We start from the raw sequence: 18,241 nt of genomic DNA, 5'->3' as shown, positions 1-18,241 counted from the left end.
TTCTAAGAGGCCCTGAACAACAATGTATAATGTAGTTGTTTGAGAAAATAGGCTCTGGCCTGGAATCAGAGAGACTTCAGTATGAAGCCAAACTCTAATACTCTTACCTAAGTGATGCCAGAAAAAAAAGGATCCCTCTGAATATCCAATATTCTCCTTCTCTATAGTGGGGATAACAAATATTCTCACAAGGTAGTTGTGATGATGACACAGTACACAGCAGCATTCAGTGACAGCCACTTCAGCATTGTTACTAAGATTATTATTGTTATTAATATTTTTGTTATTGTTTTCATTATTGTTTTTACCTAAAGTACCGAAGAAATCATTGCCTAAGAAAGGGAATCCAGGTCTGTTGGCCAAGACAATCATTCTAAAGTCAGGATGAATCACAATAACATTTTCTCTTCCATTAGCATTAGCAGAATCTGAAAAACAGAATTTCTATTTAGTCTTTATTGATATTTCATAATCTTAAGAATATCAAGTTATAGCCTTTAAAATAATGTAAGGAATCCTGCTGCTCCATCATAAAAAACTCTAAGAATCTGGTTGTCACAATTTGGTTACAGGAAAAAAAAAACTTTCTTGAGAACGTTTGCTTAAGAACAGAATATTGATAAAACATATACTGAATTTTACAGGGACTTGTATTTTTATGTAAATTCAGTGTACATCTAAAAGGCAAACTTGTCTGAATATTATCTTGCAGTATTGAAACCTGACTTGTGATGCTATTATCCCTTTAAAAAAAAATAAGAATCCATAATGAAGGATAATCCAAAGGACACTCAAAGGATGACCCAAACATCCTTTAGATTTCATGAGATCAGCAGCTGCATCACTTTGCCTGTCGTTATGCAGCTAAGGAGTGACTTCTGGTTTAGATTACCTACCCTGAAACTTAACACAGAATAAAGGCCTTAAGCACCTAGTCAGCTCACAATGTTAATTTATTTCCAATTAAAGGATTCTACTTCAGTTCTTAAAATAAGTAATTGCAAGTTCATGGAAGCTTCCTTTGTGTAAATGTCAAAAAGGTAGTAAAGAAGTTGAGTATTATGTTTTACTGGCTGATGTACATTTCAGATAGAACTGCTAGTCTAGACGATAATTTCAGTTGGTAAAAACTTTACTGTGGTTATTTTCAGAAGGAGCACTTGTCATCTGGTTTTATTTAAATTCCAGCCTTAGGCTGTCCATCTTTTAAAAAGGATAGCTGTGAAGCACCTGTAATTTTACTTGCGATGAGTCTATAAGAACCTACATTTATCCTTTTTAATATAATCTTTCAAATATGCCATATATTCATATGCTAAATATAATTAATATCCTTAATGTTTGATCCCTGTTAATTTTAGTTGTGGTAAATAAAGGGTATGCCTCACAGGCAAAATTTAATTAGTTAACTAAAATAAAAATAACAATAAAAAATGAAAACTTGAAAAGGAAAGAAAATGGAAAACAAGGCCCTAGAAGTGATGCTTTAAGAAACCATGTTTAGAAAGCCTTAGGGGATCTTGTGTTTAAAATACTGTATACAATTAAATTGGAGTTTAAAAATTAGGATGACTCCTTTTCTTCTAGATTACTCTTCTAAAATGTATTAGAAAATGTAGACAGTCATCAAGAGATAATCACTCTTTAACTACAGTTTTGTTTCAGCAGTTCTTTCTTGTTTTCCAGTCACTATCCTCAAAACGTATCTAAAAAGGGCAGGCAGAATAATCCTGAGAGACTGAATGATCTAAGAGGTAGCATTCAGGCTATCTAGCTCAAATTCTCATTTTTCGTATAAATTCACTGTGAAGCTGGCATGTTGGAATATTTTTATTATTTACTTATGTTTATATTATTTATGTTTTATGCTAATTTCCTAGGCTTTGAAATTGCCATCTTCCAATGATAATGTTGAAGAAGAACCTCTCTCGTGATGTACCCGTGTATTTCTAATGGGTTTTCTTTATATATTCTCTTTGACTATTGAAGATTTTAGCTATTTGTCTCAATTTTTTATGGTTACCCTGCTATTGGCTATATATATTTTCAATGGCTAGTTACAGATGTTCAAGTCTTTTCATCACACAAAAACATTAAATTAGAAACTAGAAAATATTCTCATGTCACGTCAGACAATTTGTCTTTAGGTTAAACAGACTGATGAGACTCATGGATCTACAGTTTTCCTAACAACAAGAAAAAAAAGTAAATAAATAAATAAAAGGAAGAAGATAGTCCAAAGTGAGGATGGGGGTGTGTGTGTGTATGTGCAAGTGCATGTGTGTGTGTATATACATTTTATATGGATTCACCCATATAAAATCCCTGGTAATTTTTTCTAATTGAGTAATAATAAAATTAATTTTAATACTATAAGTCATAGAAACATGCTAGAGCTTTTAAAAAATCCAGATAACAACAAAAGAAAATAAATTGCACACAATAATGGAAAAATGAGTATAATAAGGATTATAGTTGGTATTCTCAGAGTAGAAAAATATAAAGCTGATTTGTCTTAAAACTACTATGAAAATTTCCAAAGGTGCACTCCGGCAATAAAAATGTCAAACAGACAAAGATAGATTCCCATGTACTGACTTTTATAAATGACGGTCAATACAGACAACTTCAATTCTAATGACCTTATGCTTGTTACTTGCAGATAAGTGGCCAGCTAAGTGTGCGATTTGATACCAAAGATGTGAACTTTGCATGTAATAAAAGCTTTGTTATACTCACTTGCAACAATGCGTCTTCCATCTGCTAGAATCATCTCTCCATTTTCCACTAGAGTTTTTAAAATACAGGTGACATTTGTTGGGGCTTTGTCGGCCTCATCGACTACCAGAACATGACCCAACTTTACTGCTTTAACCTTTAAAGACAGGACATTTATCATAAACAAACAAAATGAAAGCAAATGTTTAAACATTTTTATCACTCATTGCTTTGGGTTTATAATAGTAGCTAGTTTTATTTAAGTTATGGATGTACTACCACAAAAAAAAGTGTGTAGCAGAGCTGGAAACAAAATTTGTGAATCTCCACCAAAAGCTTCATCTTGTTACTAAACTGTTAACTCTGCGGTAATCACTTTAGTTCCCTTTAGCACCATAATTATTCCTACGTTTGTGATGTCTGCATTTTACACCCCAGAGTAGGGGAGATTTAAAACAAGTATAACAAATACAGAAATTAAAGTGCCTTGGGAGTTAAGAAGACCGAGACATCACAATCAAGAGTGGATATTAGACCACTGCATTTGTTAGGGCTCTAAAAGAGTGTAGGATTTTAATAGAGCAGAACGGATGGTGAGGTGGGCATTCAAAATAAAAGGGAATCAATGGTGAAACTCAAGAAATCCTAGACATACTTAGGGAAGAGTGAGTATGAGTAGTCTATCTTCGCTGAGGCAGAAATTAAATGTGAGAAAAGAGAGAACAAGGTCTGAAAGGGTAGGTAAGGTCTCTGCTACTAAAAACTTGATTGCCAGACTGAGAAACACGTACTTTATCTCATTAAATAATAAATTCATAAACACTTATGAGTTCAGGCATGATAGAAATGAAGCTTGGAACTACACTTTAAGATGTTCTATCTGGCAGCAATATGCAAATGGACTAAAAGGGGATTACTCTAATAATTTGGTAAAAAAGTGGTTTGAGGGACCTGATTTTAGAAAAGGCATGGAAATGTGGAAATCAAAAGCATTAAACTGATCTGAAGAGTTTTTTGGAGGTATAAGCTATAGTCTTGGCAACTGATTAGATGAGAAGTAGGGAAAGGAAAAATAGGAAGGAGTTCTAGGTCTTAGGTGTCTGATTAATGGTGACGTTATGAAGAGAAAGAAGGTAGGAAGGGGGAATGTTCAATGAATTTAAATGTAAACCTAAAGCTTATTTTTTTAATAGTAAGAAATTTCTCATAACATAAAATAAACCATACAATAAAATTTTCTCATTATATAGTTTTGGCAAATAATTTTAAGGAAATACAGATTGAGAAATAGTTGATTCCCTCTACCACAAATATTTTATTCATATTCTTAAAAAAAAAAAGCTGATAAGGGTTTTTCTTTCTAATTTTACGGCAAAAGTAAACCAATTTAAAAAGAGGGAGAAAATAAATAACTTTCTAACAATAATCCAACTTCAGCCTTCACATCTCTATTCAGGGAAAGTCAGGCCCAACCTGGGGGAATTCAGGAAGGAGATTCTAAAGACTTCAAGCACTTCGAAAACCTCTGACCACAGAGGTTCTCATGTTGGTGTATTTGTGCCTTTGATACAAAGGCACACAGAGGGACACACCTGGAAGGCCAGCATTTCTTTGGGTCTTATGTGGGAAAGTGAGGAATGGGTCTTTCCAGCTACCCAAAACATGGGGCTAATATTTTATTGATTAAAATCTTAAAAAAATTCCAAAAGTGTTATCTAATTTCAAACTCTACATATTTGAAAAGAGCAAATTAAAAAAAAAATTCTGGAATTATAAAGAAATCATTAGAGGATTTCTATCATTCCCTGTATCACTCCAAAGAGGGAACAGAATAAGAAAACATTTTATTTTCTCAATTATCTGTATTTAAATGTCCACTCCTCAAGTGACATATGAATGTTTTCCTGTTAAGACTGAAATCTATCAAAATACAGGGGAAATTCACAAATCGCCCTCTCAAAGGCTGAAATACAACTACCATTCAGAAAAATACAGTCGAGAATATTCATAAAGTTGGATTACTAACCAAAGGTGAGTCTTCATACACAATTAGTCCATCTTTAACAGAAGGCTGAAGAGTAAGGGTTTGTACTGTGGTGTCCCTAAAGTTAAAACAAAACATTTTATAGTTAGTAAGAAAATATACTGACATGAGTAAAAATATAGCACAGGAGGACTTCTTTTTAAGTTTCTGTTCACCATCCTACTTTTCTCAAAATGAATAATAAAAAATGCAATCTCATTCAGCAACACTATTTTGTAGGTGTGAATATAAATTACAAGGGTTTAGGAATCCATTCAAGTTTTACAGATTACTCAGGTTCTTTACTTCTCTTTTTCCTTCTAGGAATTTCCCTTGTGACCATTTCACTCCTCAAAATTACCTTCTGAGGGTGAAGAGGAGAGGTTAAAAAGATATATTTGCATTAAAGAAACAGAGAATCTTGATATATTTGCATTAAAGAAACAGAGAATCTTGCATTAAAGAAATAATATTTATATTATTTGAAAAGAATTTTTATGGCGAGTTTGGTGATGACTGGTCAGCTCATGTGGCCAATTAAAAGCAATTCTGTGAATTACACATTCTGGCCCAAACTGCCATCATTGTGTGCAAAAGCCAGACTGTCTCACCCCAATCCCAGAACCATAGATTTTTGAACATTTCTCCTAGGATTAACGCAACCCTTTTCATTTTCTTAAATCTCTTTGCTAGTATGTACCAGACCTTCCGTAGATCAGGATATTCAAATTATTAATAGTGAGCTATGACTTCCTCACATGATGAGATATGAAGTTCATATCACCTAATAATATTTTTGCCAAAAATATGTACATAAGCTACAGGTGATAGGAAGATCTATACATGTTCAAGGGGACCAATTTTTTATCTTCATCTTCTACATATACTCTTTAAAATAAAAAATCCTAGCCATCTTGATCATGTCACACGGAGAATTAAATTACTTTAAAAATGTGAATAGCACCTTTCTTTATAAGAATTCAAAGTCTTCTTTTCAAACTACCCTACCACTTATTCAAGTAATGAATGGAGTTACAGTTGTGTTCTTTTGAGTACCTACTATGTGTGAGACTTGGGTTGTAAACCTCAGACCTTAGAGGTATAACGTGCTTCTGAAATGTCTCCCCAAATGCTACCATTTATCACATGTGTATCTCTTAAAAAAAAAACAATAAATACCATACAACATTCACAAATAAAGCAAACTTGAGACATCATTCTAGCGAGTTTTTGGTTTAGCAAGACAAATTTAATCAAAATCAGTCAACTGCCTTGAAAAGCAGTTGTGGGGTACTAGAAAGATGATTTTGGAGTCTGACCAATCAGGGTTGAAATTCTAGTTCTTGTCATTTATTAGCCATCTGATCTCGGTTAGTAATACAACCCCCACCAGGAGGCTTGATGATGGACCACTGTGAAAGTCGCTGGCACAGCGTATGGAGGACAGAAAGAGTCTATTTACATGTCAGCTTTGGCAATTTGTTAATCTCATTCTTGCTTTTGTTGTGACTGAAAGTTCTTGCCTGTCTAACTTCCACCTATCTTCAGGTTTTAGCATAGTTGGTTCTAGGCAATGCCTTCCTTGACCTTTTTTAGACAGGTTAGGTGACCCTACTCTATGTCCCCTTTGAGCGCTGGATCTCCCTTATTCCACTAACACACTGTATTGTAATTACTTATTTTAATATCTTTCTACACAGACTATAAGATTTAAGACTGTGGACCACATCTATCTGTCCTCCTGTTCCTAGCATCTAATGGATGTCTGGCTCACAGGATGTATTTAGTAAATATTCATTGAATAAATGAATGCATGAACAAAATGACAAAAATGCTAAAAGTTAAAAATTGACACTGTAGCTTATAATACAATATACAGAATGTGGATTTATAAATTTATTGGATCATGGAACTCCCTCCCCTTTTTAACAAAGAATCTTGAATATAGAGCCTACTTTAGTAAATGTTGGATTAGATTAAGACTTACTCACCTAAATGTTAGGAACCTTTATTTATAATATTTTATTATTTTATTAATATTATAATAAAATATAACAATATATTAATACAGAATATTTTATTATATATTTAATATATATTATATATATTTTATTAATTTATAAGTACACATTAGAAATAAAAGTCATCTCAAGACGGACACTTGGGGTTGACTAGTAAAGGGATTACTGAAAATACAGTTTATGTCCATCATAGACTCCAACTGAGTTGAATTTAGACTTACTAAATTACTAAATTATGAGTAACTCTGAGTAACTCCTCCACTAGAGTCCTCATTTACCAGGGCCTGAGCAGGTATATTGGCAACACAATTATCGGCATTTACAATTTCTAGACTATCCAGCTTCTTTGTGCCTAGCTTGAAAGGCTTCTCCCTCGAATTTGACTAACTGGCGACTGGCTTCTTCAGTGAATTCCCTGGAGATCTGGCCTATTGCCCTTCTTGACCTCTATTCCAAGCTCCCATTCTCAAGATTCTGGATCCTATGGGTCTGATGCCTGTCCCATGATAGCCCAAGCACTATACTTTACAAAGAAATCCATGTTTTTCTTTCATATTGGCTAAAAATAAAATTAAAATGTGTTTGAAATAAATCCTTGAAGATGTTAAGAAAGTGAAAGCATATTGTGACACTTTCTTGGTACTTATCAACTTTTAGTAGGAATAATATATATTGTAATGGTAACCAGTCATACACTCATTTTCCATATTCCTGCGTCTTATAAGTCTCCTGTAGGACATACTTTATGCTATCTTCTACTAAAAAGTTAATTTTTAGAGTTTTAAACAAATAAGAACATAGTTTAACTAATTTCACTTGAATTTGCTGTTAATATTCTAGCAATACAGAAGGGGGGGTGAGGACGAGAAAGAGATGTGTTCACACAGATTTTTATAGCAATAAAATGAATTTCTCACCTCATTCGTCACATATTTAATGGGCAACAACATGACACCTTCCAGCACCAAAATGGAAAAAGGAACTCTTATATCATTGTCAGTGGGAAGGAAATTCAAGCTGAATACCAATTTAAAAAAGGCAAATATAATTGTTCTCTAACACTTGAATTCAGATAGGATACAACTTGCCAAATTAGATTTATCAAAAGACTTCTGTGCTAGAAATAAAAACCATAGTTTGATGGAACATGCACAAATCAGATGATTTCCAAAAGGGACTACAAATGAGAATGAATACAAATGGAAAACATTGCTTTTAGTGGAACACTCTGTGAGAAAGAGGAATTTATAGAAAAAAAAGTAGTTTTGTTCTATTCTTTTAATTGATCCTCCATCCAATACATCAAAGGAAAAGCAAAGGTTAATAAAATATGTCAAATGATATGCAATCAGAAAAAATGTTCAGCTTATATGACAGTAAGTTTCACTAGTTACATAAGAGTGGAAAATACCCTACTATCTACTGTAGAGTACTAATACAACAAGAAAAAAGCTTGTTTTTTCAAGGTACCTTACAATATTATAAAGTTCAACTTAGTTAAGTGATAAGGTAATCATTACTGTCACAAGTAGCATATGAACGAATTCTTAAAGTCAATATAATGATTCTTTTGCAGAAACATTGACTAAAATCATTGCTCTGTATATAGGAACATCTTGGATCAAAAGATTTTAGTTCTCCATACAAATAGGCAATAGACCTAAGAAAATATTTTATTTGCTACAATTTTAATTCTATTACGATTTTTTCCTCTCAAGAACAGCCTTGAAGTAAAAGCTCATAAAAGTTTAAATGCTTTCAACAATATTGGGGAGAAGGAAATTTAAAACACACCTAAATCACATTTCCTTAGCCTAAGGTTTAATTGAAAGATGGTTTTCCAGTATATAACTGCTATCTGTAATACTGAATTAATTAGACTGTTCAGCTAATTGCTGACATAAATGTTCTCACTTCTCCCTATCCTGCAGACCAAAGCTGTCTATCAATTAAGGCCTGTGTAGATAAAGGGGTTACTCAAAGAAATATAGTGCTAAACTCTAGTCTTTTAACTCTTTATTTAAGAGTTTTTTAAAAAATTAGAGTTATTAATGTTTCGATAGAAATTTAATTTTATTCCTGAGGCAATGAAATTAATTATATAAAGACCAGGTTTTTGTCAAAATAAGGAAAAAGAAAACTGGCTTCTGGAGAGCAAGCCCAATCTGTTCTTGGAATGTTGCTTGTAAAGGTACATTAAGCTAATACCTGCTAATTTACAGAGAGCAAGTGATCTCAAAATAGTGACGTTTATTTTGAAAACGGTATTTTAGTAAGTTACGTTTAAATTGGTTATGGTCAGCTTTCTTTTAGGAAAACAACAGTAGTTAAGCATAGGACTGAAGGAAGAAAGCAGACACCTGAGAGTTTCCAACAGCTAATAAAAATTATCTCTAATTTCATAGTTCATTAAATAAAATTGGCTATAGGAACAGACTGCTTGTTAATATAAGCCAAACATGAGAAAGGAAAGAGAGAATATGGCACACAGGAGGCACTTAACAAATATGTGTCGAATATTTTTAAAAGAGGGATGATCATGAAGATAGAAATAAAGAGTAATTTTTGCCAAAAATAGATAAGCATAACACCACTGATTGAAAAGTAAATGATGCTGAAAGATACTTTCAAGTGAAAAAGAGTTCATGGCATCATCAAGAATATCATTTCCACAGGCTTATTTTAAATAATCAATGAAATAAAGGTAAGGGACACAAATAGTAATTTTCACCAATAAAACAGAGAGTGGTATTTAGACATAGCTAATGGCAACAAATTTAAGATTTAAACAATGTTTACAAACATTCTGGGCTCTCCTGAATAGCAACACACCATTTCCTACCCTTGCCTATAAAAGGCAAAAACATTTTGTCATGTTAAGAAACTTCCCAAGGCCCTCAAACAGAAATAGCCACTAATATAGCAACCCAGCATAAAATACAAAAAAAAAAAGAAAGACACAAATTAGCTGTGATTACTGTGATTACCAGCACTGGCCTAAATCTGAGTCTTCCAACGTTGGTCAATCACTTAATCTCTCAAAGCCCAGGATTACTCATTTATACAGAGGGAATTAAAACAGAATATATGAGGAATGTAGTAGAGTAGAAAGCAAGGAAGCTCAAAATGGAGAGAGAAATAGTATTATTGTTTGTGCTTTGAATGCTTTGAGGGAAAAGTCTTTTTAATAAGATAAGCAAAATATTATTTCTGCCAAAGTGACTGAAAAGACTCCAGCTCTTAAAATAGCTGTTTGGGAGGACAAACAGTTTATTTAGTAGTCAATCACTCATCACTAATGTGTCCAGATGCAAAAAATCCTAACAAACCATAAAAGAAAGGAAGACATTAGGGCGATAATATTTATGGAAGGAAGTCCACTGTGATGCAACACTCCACCCTTCAGGGGTAAGTTCTCACTGGGAACAGCAGGTAGAAAACAGCCACAGCAAAGCAGTCATCCAATGGAAGCTAAACATTTCAAAATATGCCTCATTTTCAAAATCTGCTTCCCTCCTCACATCTCCTAGCACTATATTAACACTTCTTTAAAAAGAAATTCCTCCAACACGCAAAGCCATGCTGATAATCAAATCTTTTAACTAAATCTGAAAGTTCTGAGCTGTCCAGCCTTTAAAAATAAATCTACTAAAATGATATACTTAAAGACTGGATCTTCTGTCTCTTCTCTGAAAACTAACTCCCCGACTTGGTAAATTTTAGGAACTCAACATGATCTAATTTCTCTGTGGGAACTTCATTTCCCCTTTTCCAGCAAAAAAAGAAAAATGGTTATAGCGGTCCCTTATTTCCCTTTCCCCCTGACATTAAACAATGCATTTGCTAATGTTTTTAAAAAAGAATAGAAGAACAAAATGCAGATTCAGCTGCAAAGCTGAGTGAGTGGGCAAAGATACACACACAGATAAAAATGTGTAAGGCTGGGGAACACAGTGTCCACTGGGTAAATCTTTATCAGAAAATATAGTAATGAGTAATTTATATTTTTTAAAAGCCTCAGTAATTGGGTAATAACATAAAAGTGTGATAGAGCCAAAATTTAATAAGTGCATACCCTTCTATATCAGGATGTTACCGAATCCTTCCCTCAGTAAGTATGTATTGAACATTTACTAACGGGCATCACTGTAGATGTTGGAGAAGTATCTGTGAACAAAACAGGTAGAAATTCCTTCCCCCGATGAACTTAAATTCATAATATATTTAAGTGAACTTAAGTCGCCACACTAATAATGTGGCATCTTTGGTATGGTATGAACTAGACCTTGCGTGAGATTAAATATCAAAATATCTTTTACCAGATATTTTATCATTTACCAGATATTTTCTCATTTTATTCAAAATGAAAATGAAATATCTATTTTATTTATTTATTTATTTAACAGAGAGAGAGAGAGACAGTGAGAGAGGAAACACAAGCACGGAAGCAGCAGAGTAAAAGGGAGAAGCAGACTTCCTGCCAAGCAGGGAACCAAATGCAGGGCTCGATCCCAGAACCCTGGGATCATAACCTGAGCCAAAGGCAGACGCTTAATGACTGAGCCACCCAGGCACCCTGAAATACCTATTTTTGATCTCTTAAGACAAATGAGAAACAGACTGCTGCTACTGAAGTCCATCAGAAGACTTATGTCTGCCAGCCCTCCATGATGCTGGCTCAGCACGTGTCTTCTGGTTAATAATCTGGAATACATTTTCTATGAAATACTTATTGCCTAAAACTCACTACGTAAGTTGCATTTTGTATATGTCATAATATTATTCGGTATACTATAATCTTGAATTATCTTACCCTCATTTCTGACTGTTCATCAACTTAAAAAACTCACAATGCTTAGTGTTAAATTTATCACACTTCAAGTACTCAGGTCAAGTAGAAAAATAGGATGTAAATAAGCATTGTAGCTGGAGAACTCTTAAAGGAAATCCATGTTTAAGTTTTCTGTAATATTCCTACTATTTTATTAAGCTTTTATCAAAACAAGATATATCACATTTATTTATTTATTTATAAGCTATTTGCTTTTTTTTTTATTATGTTCAATTAGCCTACATATACTACATCATTAGTTTTTGATGTAGTGGGTGGAGATGAGCACTGGGTGTTATAAGCTATATTGCTTTTAGAAGCAAAAGTTGAAGAGTTCATTTCAGCCTCAGCCATTTTCCAGTGCCATTTATTTTATTTATTTTTTATTATTATGTTCAGCAAGCCAACTTATAGTACTTACTTTATTTTTTTAAGATTTTATTTATTTATTTGAGAGAGAGAGAGGGTGCACACATGCAAGTTGGGGGGGAGAAGCAGACTTCCAGCTGAGCAGGGAGCCTGATGCAGCGCTCGATCCCGAGACCCTGAGGTCATGACCTCAGCCCAAGATAGAGGCTTAAATCACTGAGCCACCCAGGCACTCCCATTTTATTATTATTTTTTAAAGATTTACTTATTGATTATTTGAGAGGGGGAGAGAGAGAGAGGGTACAAGTGGGAGGGGTAGAGGGAGAAGGAGAATCCCAAGCAGACTCCATGCTGAGTGTGGAGCTCAACACGAGGCTGCATGTCATGACCTGAGATCATGACCTGAGTCAAAACCCAGAGTCAGATGCTTAACGGACTGTACCCCCCAGGAGCTCCTCTAGTGTCATTTTAATGGCAGAGAAGGAACACATACCTCCAAGGACTTAGAGGTCAGAGGATGGGAGCAGAGCTCTAAGTACATTTCTTTGTCATCTTAAGTTTTATCTTAAAATTTGATGGGGATTTTGAAGGCTATTCTATAACATACCCAGTTGTTTCAATACAAAGACAGTTCAGTCACCATGAGAGAAGCGGCCATGAGAAGTTGAGCCAATACCTGTAGGAAACTGGGCTGAGCTGAAGAGAGCTGGCACAGCAGAGCCAGGCCAGCCTCTAGCCACCTTTGCTCGCCCGTTTGCTATCTTATTTCTCGAGTCCAAATTAAGTAAATGAGAGGTTATAAGTGGCCATCATGTTTCCACTGCTTTATGAACTCTTCAGGCTAATCACCATGGAGGGCCTCCAGAATGACACTGCAAAGGCCGTCACAGCGCTCTCTGACTCGTGCTGGTGGGCCTTCCATTAGCTCACCTTTTTCAGATATCAAGCAGCCTGTGTCCCGCTGGGACTTGAAAAGTTCTCTCACCTGTTGGGCGATCTCTTCTACTCTTATAGGATGAACAGGAGGCTGTGGTTCATTTGTCCTGTTCTCTCATTTGAGTTTAGGGATTATTGGTGTTTACTTATGGTTGTTAGTCAGGAGAGCTAGAACCATACCAAAAAAGGAAAAGAGTACTGAGTACTCTTTAGTAAAGAGTACTGAGCACTCTTTAGTAAAGAGTACTGAGTACTCAGTACTCTTAGTAAAGAATACTAAGGTGAAACTTACAAAAATAAAAGGGGTGTTTATAAGAGGCAAAAGATTAGACAGGCTACTCCATCAGTGCTACTCAAATGTCAGCTTCTCAGTGAGGCCTTCCCTGGTCAGCTTATTAAAAACTATAAGCCCTCGTCCAGCTCCCTCCTCTGCTTTATTTTTCCCCACAGCACTTTCTACCTGATACACTATGCATTTTAATTATCTTGTTCTCACTCTCTCCATGCCTCTCCCTTTCGCGAGCAACTAGAATGTAAACATAAAGGCTGGGGTTCTTTTTTTTTTTTTTTTAAGGCTGGGGTTCTTAACTCTTTTGTTCCTGACATAATCACTCAAGCTAGAGAAATGACCAGGATATAACAGGTGTTCCATAATGTTTGTTGAAACGTATGCCTTTCACTCAACTATTTCAGTCACACATTCTAAGGCTGTAATGAATTATTCGGAGTTTCTTAAGCACTGTGCAAATTGTGTATATTTTTTCTGATAAGTTTCTCTTCGCTTTTTCTCACTTTGCCTGGCAAACTATTCAGGCCATCCCTTAAAGGTTCAGCTCAAATGCTGTCTCCTCTTTGAAGCATTACTTGTTTCTCACTTCTATCCTCCTGGTTGAACTAACTGATAGAAAGTACTTTACACTGAAGAACTCTTTAGTTGCTCATATGCCTTTCCTAGACTGTGAAGACAAAGCATACCATCTATACACAGGGGGTATCATCTATATATTTAGTGCCTCTCACCGTGCCTCATACCTTCTAGGCAGGCAATAAATGTTTGTTCAAAGAATGAATGAATGCATGAGTATATTAAACAAGTATGATCTACTTCCAACACAGAAGGCAGATTATTAGGTATGATGGATTCTAAAAGATCAGAGATGCTGTTCTCAAGAAGCACACAGGACGGAGAGGAATAAAACAAATAAAATTCATGTCAGAGTGTGAGAAAGGCAGCAACAGAAATTAAAACAAAGTTCAGAGGAAAAGGCAGGGAACAGAGGAAAAGGCAATTAGTTCTGACTAAAAAGAACAGTCTTTTTTTTTTCTTTTTTTAAATATTTGTATTTATTTATTTGACTGAGACACAGCAAGAGAAGAAATAAAAGCAGGGGGAGTGGGAGAGGGAGAAGCAGGCTTCCCACTGAGCAGGGAGCCCAATGCAGGGCTCTATCCCAGGACCCTAGGGATCATGACCTGAGCCGAAGGCAGATGCTTAATGACTAAGCCACGCAGGTGCCCTGAGAACAGTCTTGATGATTAAATATTATTTTAACTGGCAGGTATAGGGAGAAAATGCTTCCAGGCAGAGAACAGACAAACGTGTAGAAGTTCAATGATACAAGAGAAATTTGGGGGAACACTGTCTAGAATATACTTGCAGGGAGGAGAGTAGAGCTGGCCAGGAGAGGTGAGCTAGAGTGTTCAGTTTTCTTAAATGTCATGCTCAAGGTTTGGTTTTCATCTCATAGAAATGAAGCACCAATCACCTGTTCATTTCAGAGAGAGGACTCTAACCGGATGTCTGAAAGATGGATGGGAAGGAGGAGACATTGCATTTATTCATTTGTTTAACAAATATTTACCAAACATCCACCACATTGTCCAGACATCATGCTTGAAGGAAGCAGTTCAAAGACACATCCTTGCCCTTAGGGAGACCTCTATGATCAGCAGAGGAGACAGAGGTGGGAACATGGAAATGTGATAATAAATGACATGCACAATAGCAAAGACTGTTCTAGGTCAGTGGCTCTAAATATACTATCAGTGAAAGTTTTTTCTGATAAGATACACTCTAAAATATATAAAAACAGGGGGCGCCTGGGTGGCTCAGTGGGTTAAGCTGCTGCCTTCGGCTCAGGTCATGATCTCAGGGTCCTGGGATCGAGTCCTGCATTGGGCTCTCTGCTCAGCAGGGAGCCTGCTTCCCTCTCTCTCTCTCTCTGCCTGCCTCTCCATCTACTTGTGATTTCTCTCTGTCAAATAAATACATAAAATCTTTAAAAAAAATATATATATATATATAAACAGTAACAAAATCTGAGCTAAGATGAAAAACAATACCTTAAAATGCTTTTAGATTTTGTTAATAATACAAAAAACTTGTTCTCATTAAAAATTAAAGGATATTGCACAGAGAAGGAAACAGTTAACAAAACCAAAAGACAACTGACAGAATGGGAAAAGATATTTGTAAAGGATATATCAGATAAAGGGCTAGTATCCAAAATCTATAAAGAGCTTATCAAACTCAACACCCAAAGAACAAATAATCTAATCAAGAAATGGTCAGAGGACATGAACAGACATTTCTGCAAAGACATCCAGATGGCCAAGAGACACATGTAAAAGTGCTCCACATCACTCAGCATCAGGGAAATACAAATTAAAAACACAGTGAGATACCACCTCACACCAGTCAGAATGGCTAAAATTAACAAGTCAGGAAATGACGGATGCTGGTGAGGATGCGGAGAAAGGGGAACCCTCCTACACTGTTGGTGGGAATGCAAGCTGGTGCAACCACTCTGCAAAACAGCATGGAGGTTCCTCAAAAAGTTGAAAATAGAGCTACCCTATGACCCAGCAATTGCACTACTGGGTATTTACCCTACAGATACAAATGTAGTGATCCAAAGGGGCACCTGTACCCGAATGTTTATAGCAGTAATGTCCACAATAGCCAAACTATGGAAAGAACCTAGATGTCCATCAACAGATGAATGGATAAAGAAGATGTGGTGTATATATATATACAATGGAATACTATGCAGCCATCAAAAGAAATGAAATCTTGCCATTTGCGATGACGTGGATGGAACTAGAGGGTACAATGCTTGGCAAAATAAGACAATCGGAGAAAGACAACTATCATATGATCTCCCTGATATGAGGAAGTGGAGATGCAGTGTGGGGGGTCTGGGGAGTAGGAAAAGAATAAATGAAACAAGATGGGATCGGGAGGGAGACAAACCACAAGAGACTCTTAATCTCAAAAAACAAACTGAGGGGGCACCTGGGTGGCTCAGTGGGTTAAAGCCTCTGCCTTCGGCTCGGGTCGTGGTCCCAGGGTCCTGGGATCGAGCCCCACATCGGGCTCTCTGATCAGCAGGGAGTCTGCTTCCTCCTCTCTCTCTGCCTGCCTCTCTGCCTACTTGAGATCTCTGTCTTTCAAATAAATAAATAAAATCTTTAAAAAAAAAAACAAACTGAGGGTTGCTGGGGGGAGGTGGGTAGGGAGAGGGTGGTTGGGTTATGGACATTGGGGAAGTTATGTGCTATGCTGAGTGCTGTGAAGTGTGTAAACCTGGCAATTCACAGACCAGTACCCCTGGGGCTAATAACACATTATATGTCAATAAAAAATATATTAATAAAAAATTAAAGAAGGATATTTTCCAGAAGAACAAGATGACTGATACACTTTAGTATTTGTGTGATGTAAAGGTCTAATCCTAAATTCAGTTCATTTTGAGACCCGTTAATGGCTACTATAGCTGAAAAAGCACTCACAAAGACATGGAGATCTGAATAGAAGAGCAACATTGACTGTACTCCCTATAGCACAACATGCATCTTTCATTCTCATTTATCAGACATATAAACAATTTTGTTACTCAAGCTTGGGAATTTCCATCTCTCCTGATGTCTATCAATGGTTCTGCAAACTAATCAATGCCACATTTTATATTTTGAACAAATGGGTTCAAAACTCATGGCAACTCTTCATTTGTAAGACTTTTAAACATATCAGGAAATTGTATTTCAAATTGTTTTAGTGTATAGATGAGACACTTGGGGAATATATGATCTATTTCTACATTTCCCACCTTCTGATACCACATGTGTGGGATTTCCATACCCAACAATTCTCTAATTCTCTGCAGAAACCAACTGGGTGTCTACAGGGTAATTCAATTCTTCCACTAACTGTGGGGTTAGCACAGACTCCACTGGTCCGGCGCTCAGTATTGCGAGACTGCCCCCACTTCAGACACCAATGGCAAGTCCCAGGCCTTCTATACTTTGTACAGAACAGCTCTAAATCAGGGGTTTCCAGGACCCACTTTTCAGGTTCTACAATTTGCTAGAATAGCTCACAGAGTTTAGGAAGTCACTGTACTTACTACTCCTGATTTATTACAAAGGATACAACTTAGGAATAGACAAATGGAAGAGAGATATAAGGCAAGTTAAGGAAAGAAAGGGGAATGTGCATAGAGGTTCCACGCCCTCTTTAGGTATACCACCTTCCCCAACATGTCCGTGTGTTCACTAACCCAGAAGCTTGCCAAACTCCACTGCTCAGGATTTTTATAGGGGTCCCATTAAGTAGACATGATTGATTAAATCGTTGGCCATAGGTAACGAACTTCATCTGCAGTGCCCCTCTTCTCCTCTCCCAGAGGTAGGCGGGTGGAACTAAAGTTCCAACCCTCTAAATCAATAGGCTTGGTTCCTCTGGCAACCAGCCACCCAGATGGAAGCTATCCAGGAGCCCAATAGTTACCTTCTTTGCATACAAAAAGACACAGTCTCACTCCAGAGATTACAAGGGTCTTAAAACTGGGGAAGAAGATCCATGTTATAAAAGAATGATACTTTTATTACTCAGGAACTTACAGGGTTTTAGAAGCTCCTACGCCAGGAATGGGAATGAAGACCAAACATATTTCTCACTCTATCACAATATCACAGGGAGAAATACATTATTTTCAGCAACAAAAAAGTCTAACCATTGAAACAGTTATAAACACCTGATTTAAAAATGCTCTCTGAAAAGAATTTTGTTTTGTTTTGTTTTATTTTGCTTTGAGAGACAGAGGAAGCAGGGGAAGGAGAGGCAGAGAGAGAATACCAAGAAAGCTCCACACTTAGCCCAGAGCTCAAAGCGGGGCTTAATTTCGTGACCCTGGGTACAGGACCTGAGCTAAAATCAAGAGGCAGACACTTAACCAACTGAGCCACCCAGATGCCCCGAAGATATTTTTTAAGTAGTTATTTCCTACTTTACTGCTAAAGCATGACTTTACCTTGAAGGATCAAATTAAAGGTTTTTTAAAT

The 18,241-nt window shown here is 36.1% G+C and overlaps 1 protein-coding gene across 2 annotated transcripts in view; it reads right to left on the bottom strand.

The window, feature by feature from the left end:
* VWA8 (von Willebrand factor A domain containing 8) overlaps window positions 1-18,241 on the bottom strand; it is a 330,223-nt gene that overhangs the window by 135,800 nt on the left and 176,182 nt on the right. For both annotated transcript variants that reach the window (XM_044249814.1, XM_044249815.1), the window contains 3 exons: window positions 4,745-4,820; window positions 2,740-2,875; window positions 309-428 (listed from right to left, as the gene is read on the bottom strand). In XM_044249814.1, coding sequence (XP_044105749.1) covers window positions 309-428; window positions 2,740-2,875; window positions 4,745-4,820 — 332 coding nt within the window. The remainder of the gene's footprint in view (window positions 1-308; window positions 429-2,739; window positions 2,876-4,744; window positions 4,821-18,241) is intronic.

This window comes from Neovison vison, chromosome 5 (assembly GCF_020171115.1).
Source record: "Neovison vison isolate M4711 chromosome 5, ASM_NN_V1, whole genome shotgun sequence".
In the NCBI taxonomy this organism is placed as follows: Eukaryota; Metazoa; Chordata; class Mammalia; order Carnivora; family Mustelidae; genus Neogale; species Neogale vison.
Note: the sequence above shows the minus strand (reverse complement) of the source record. Positions and strands in the feature narration are given on the sequence as shown.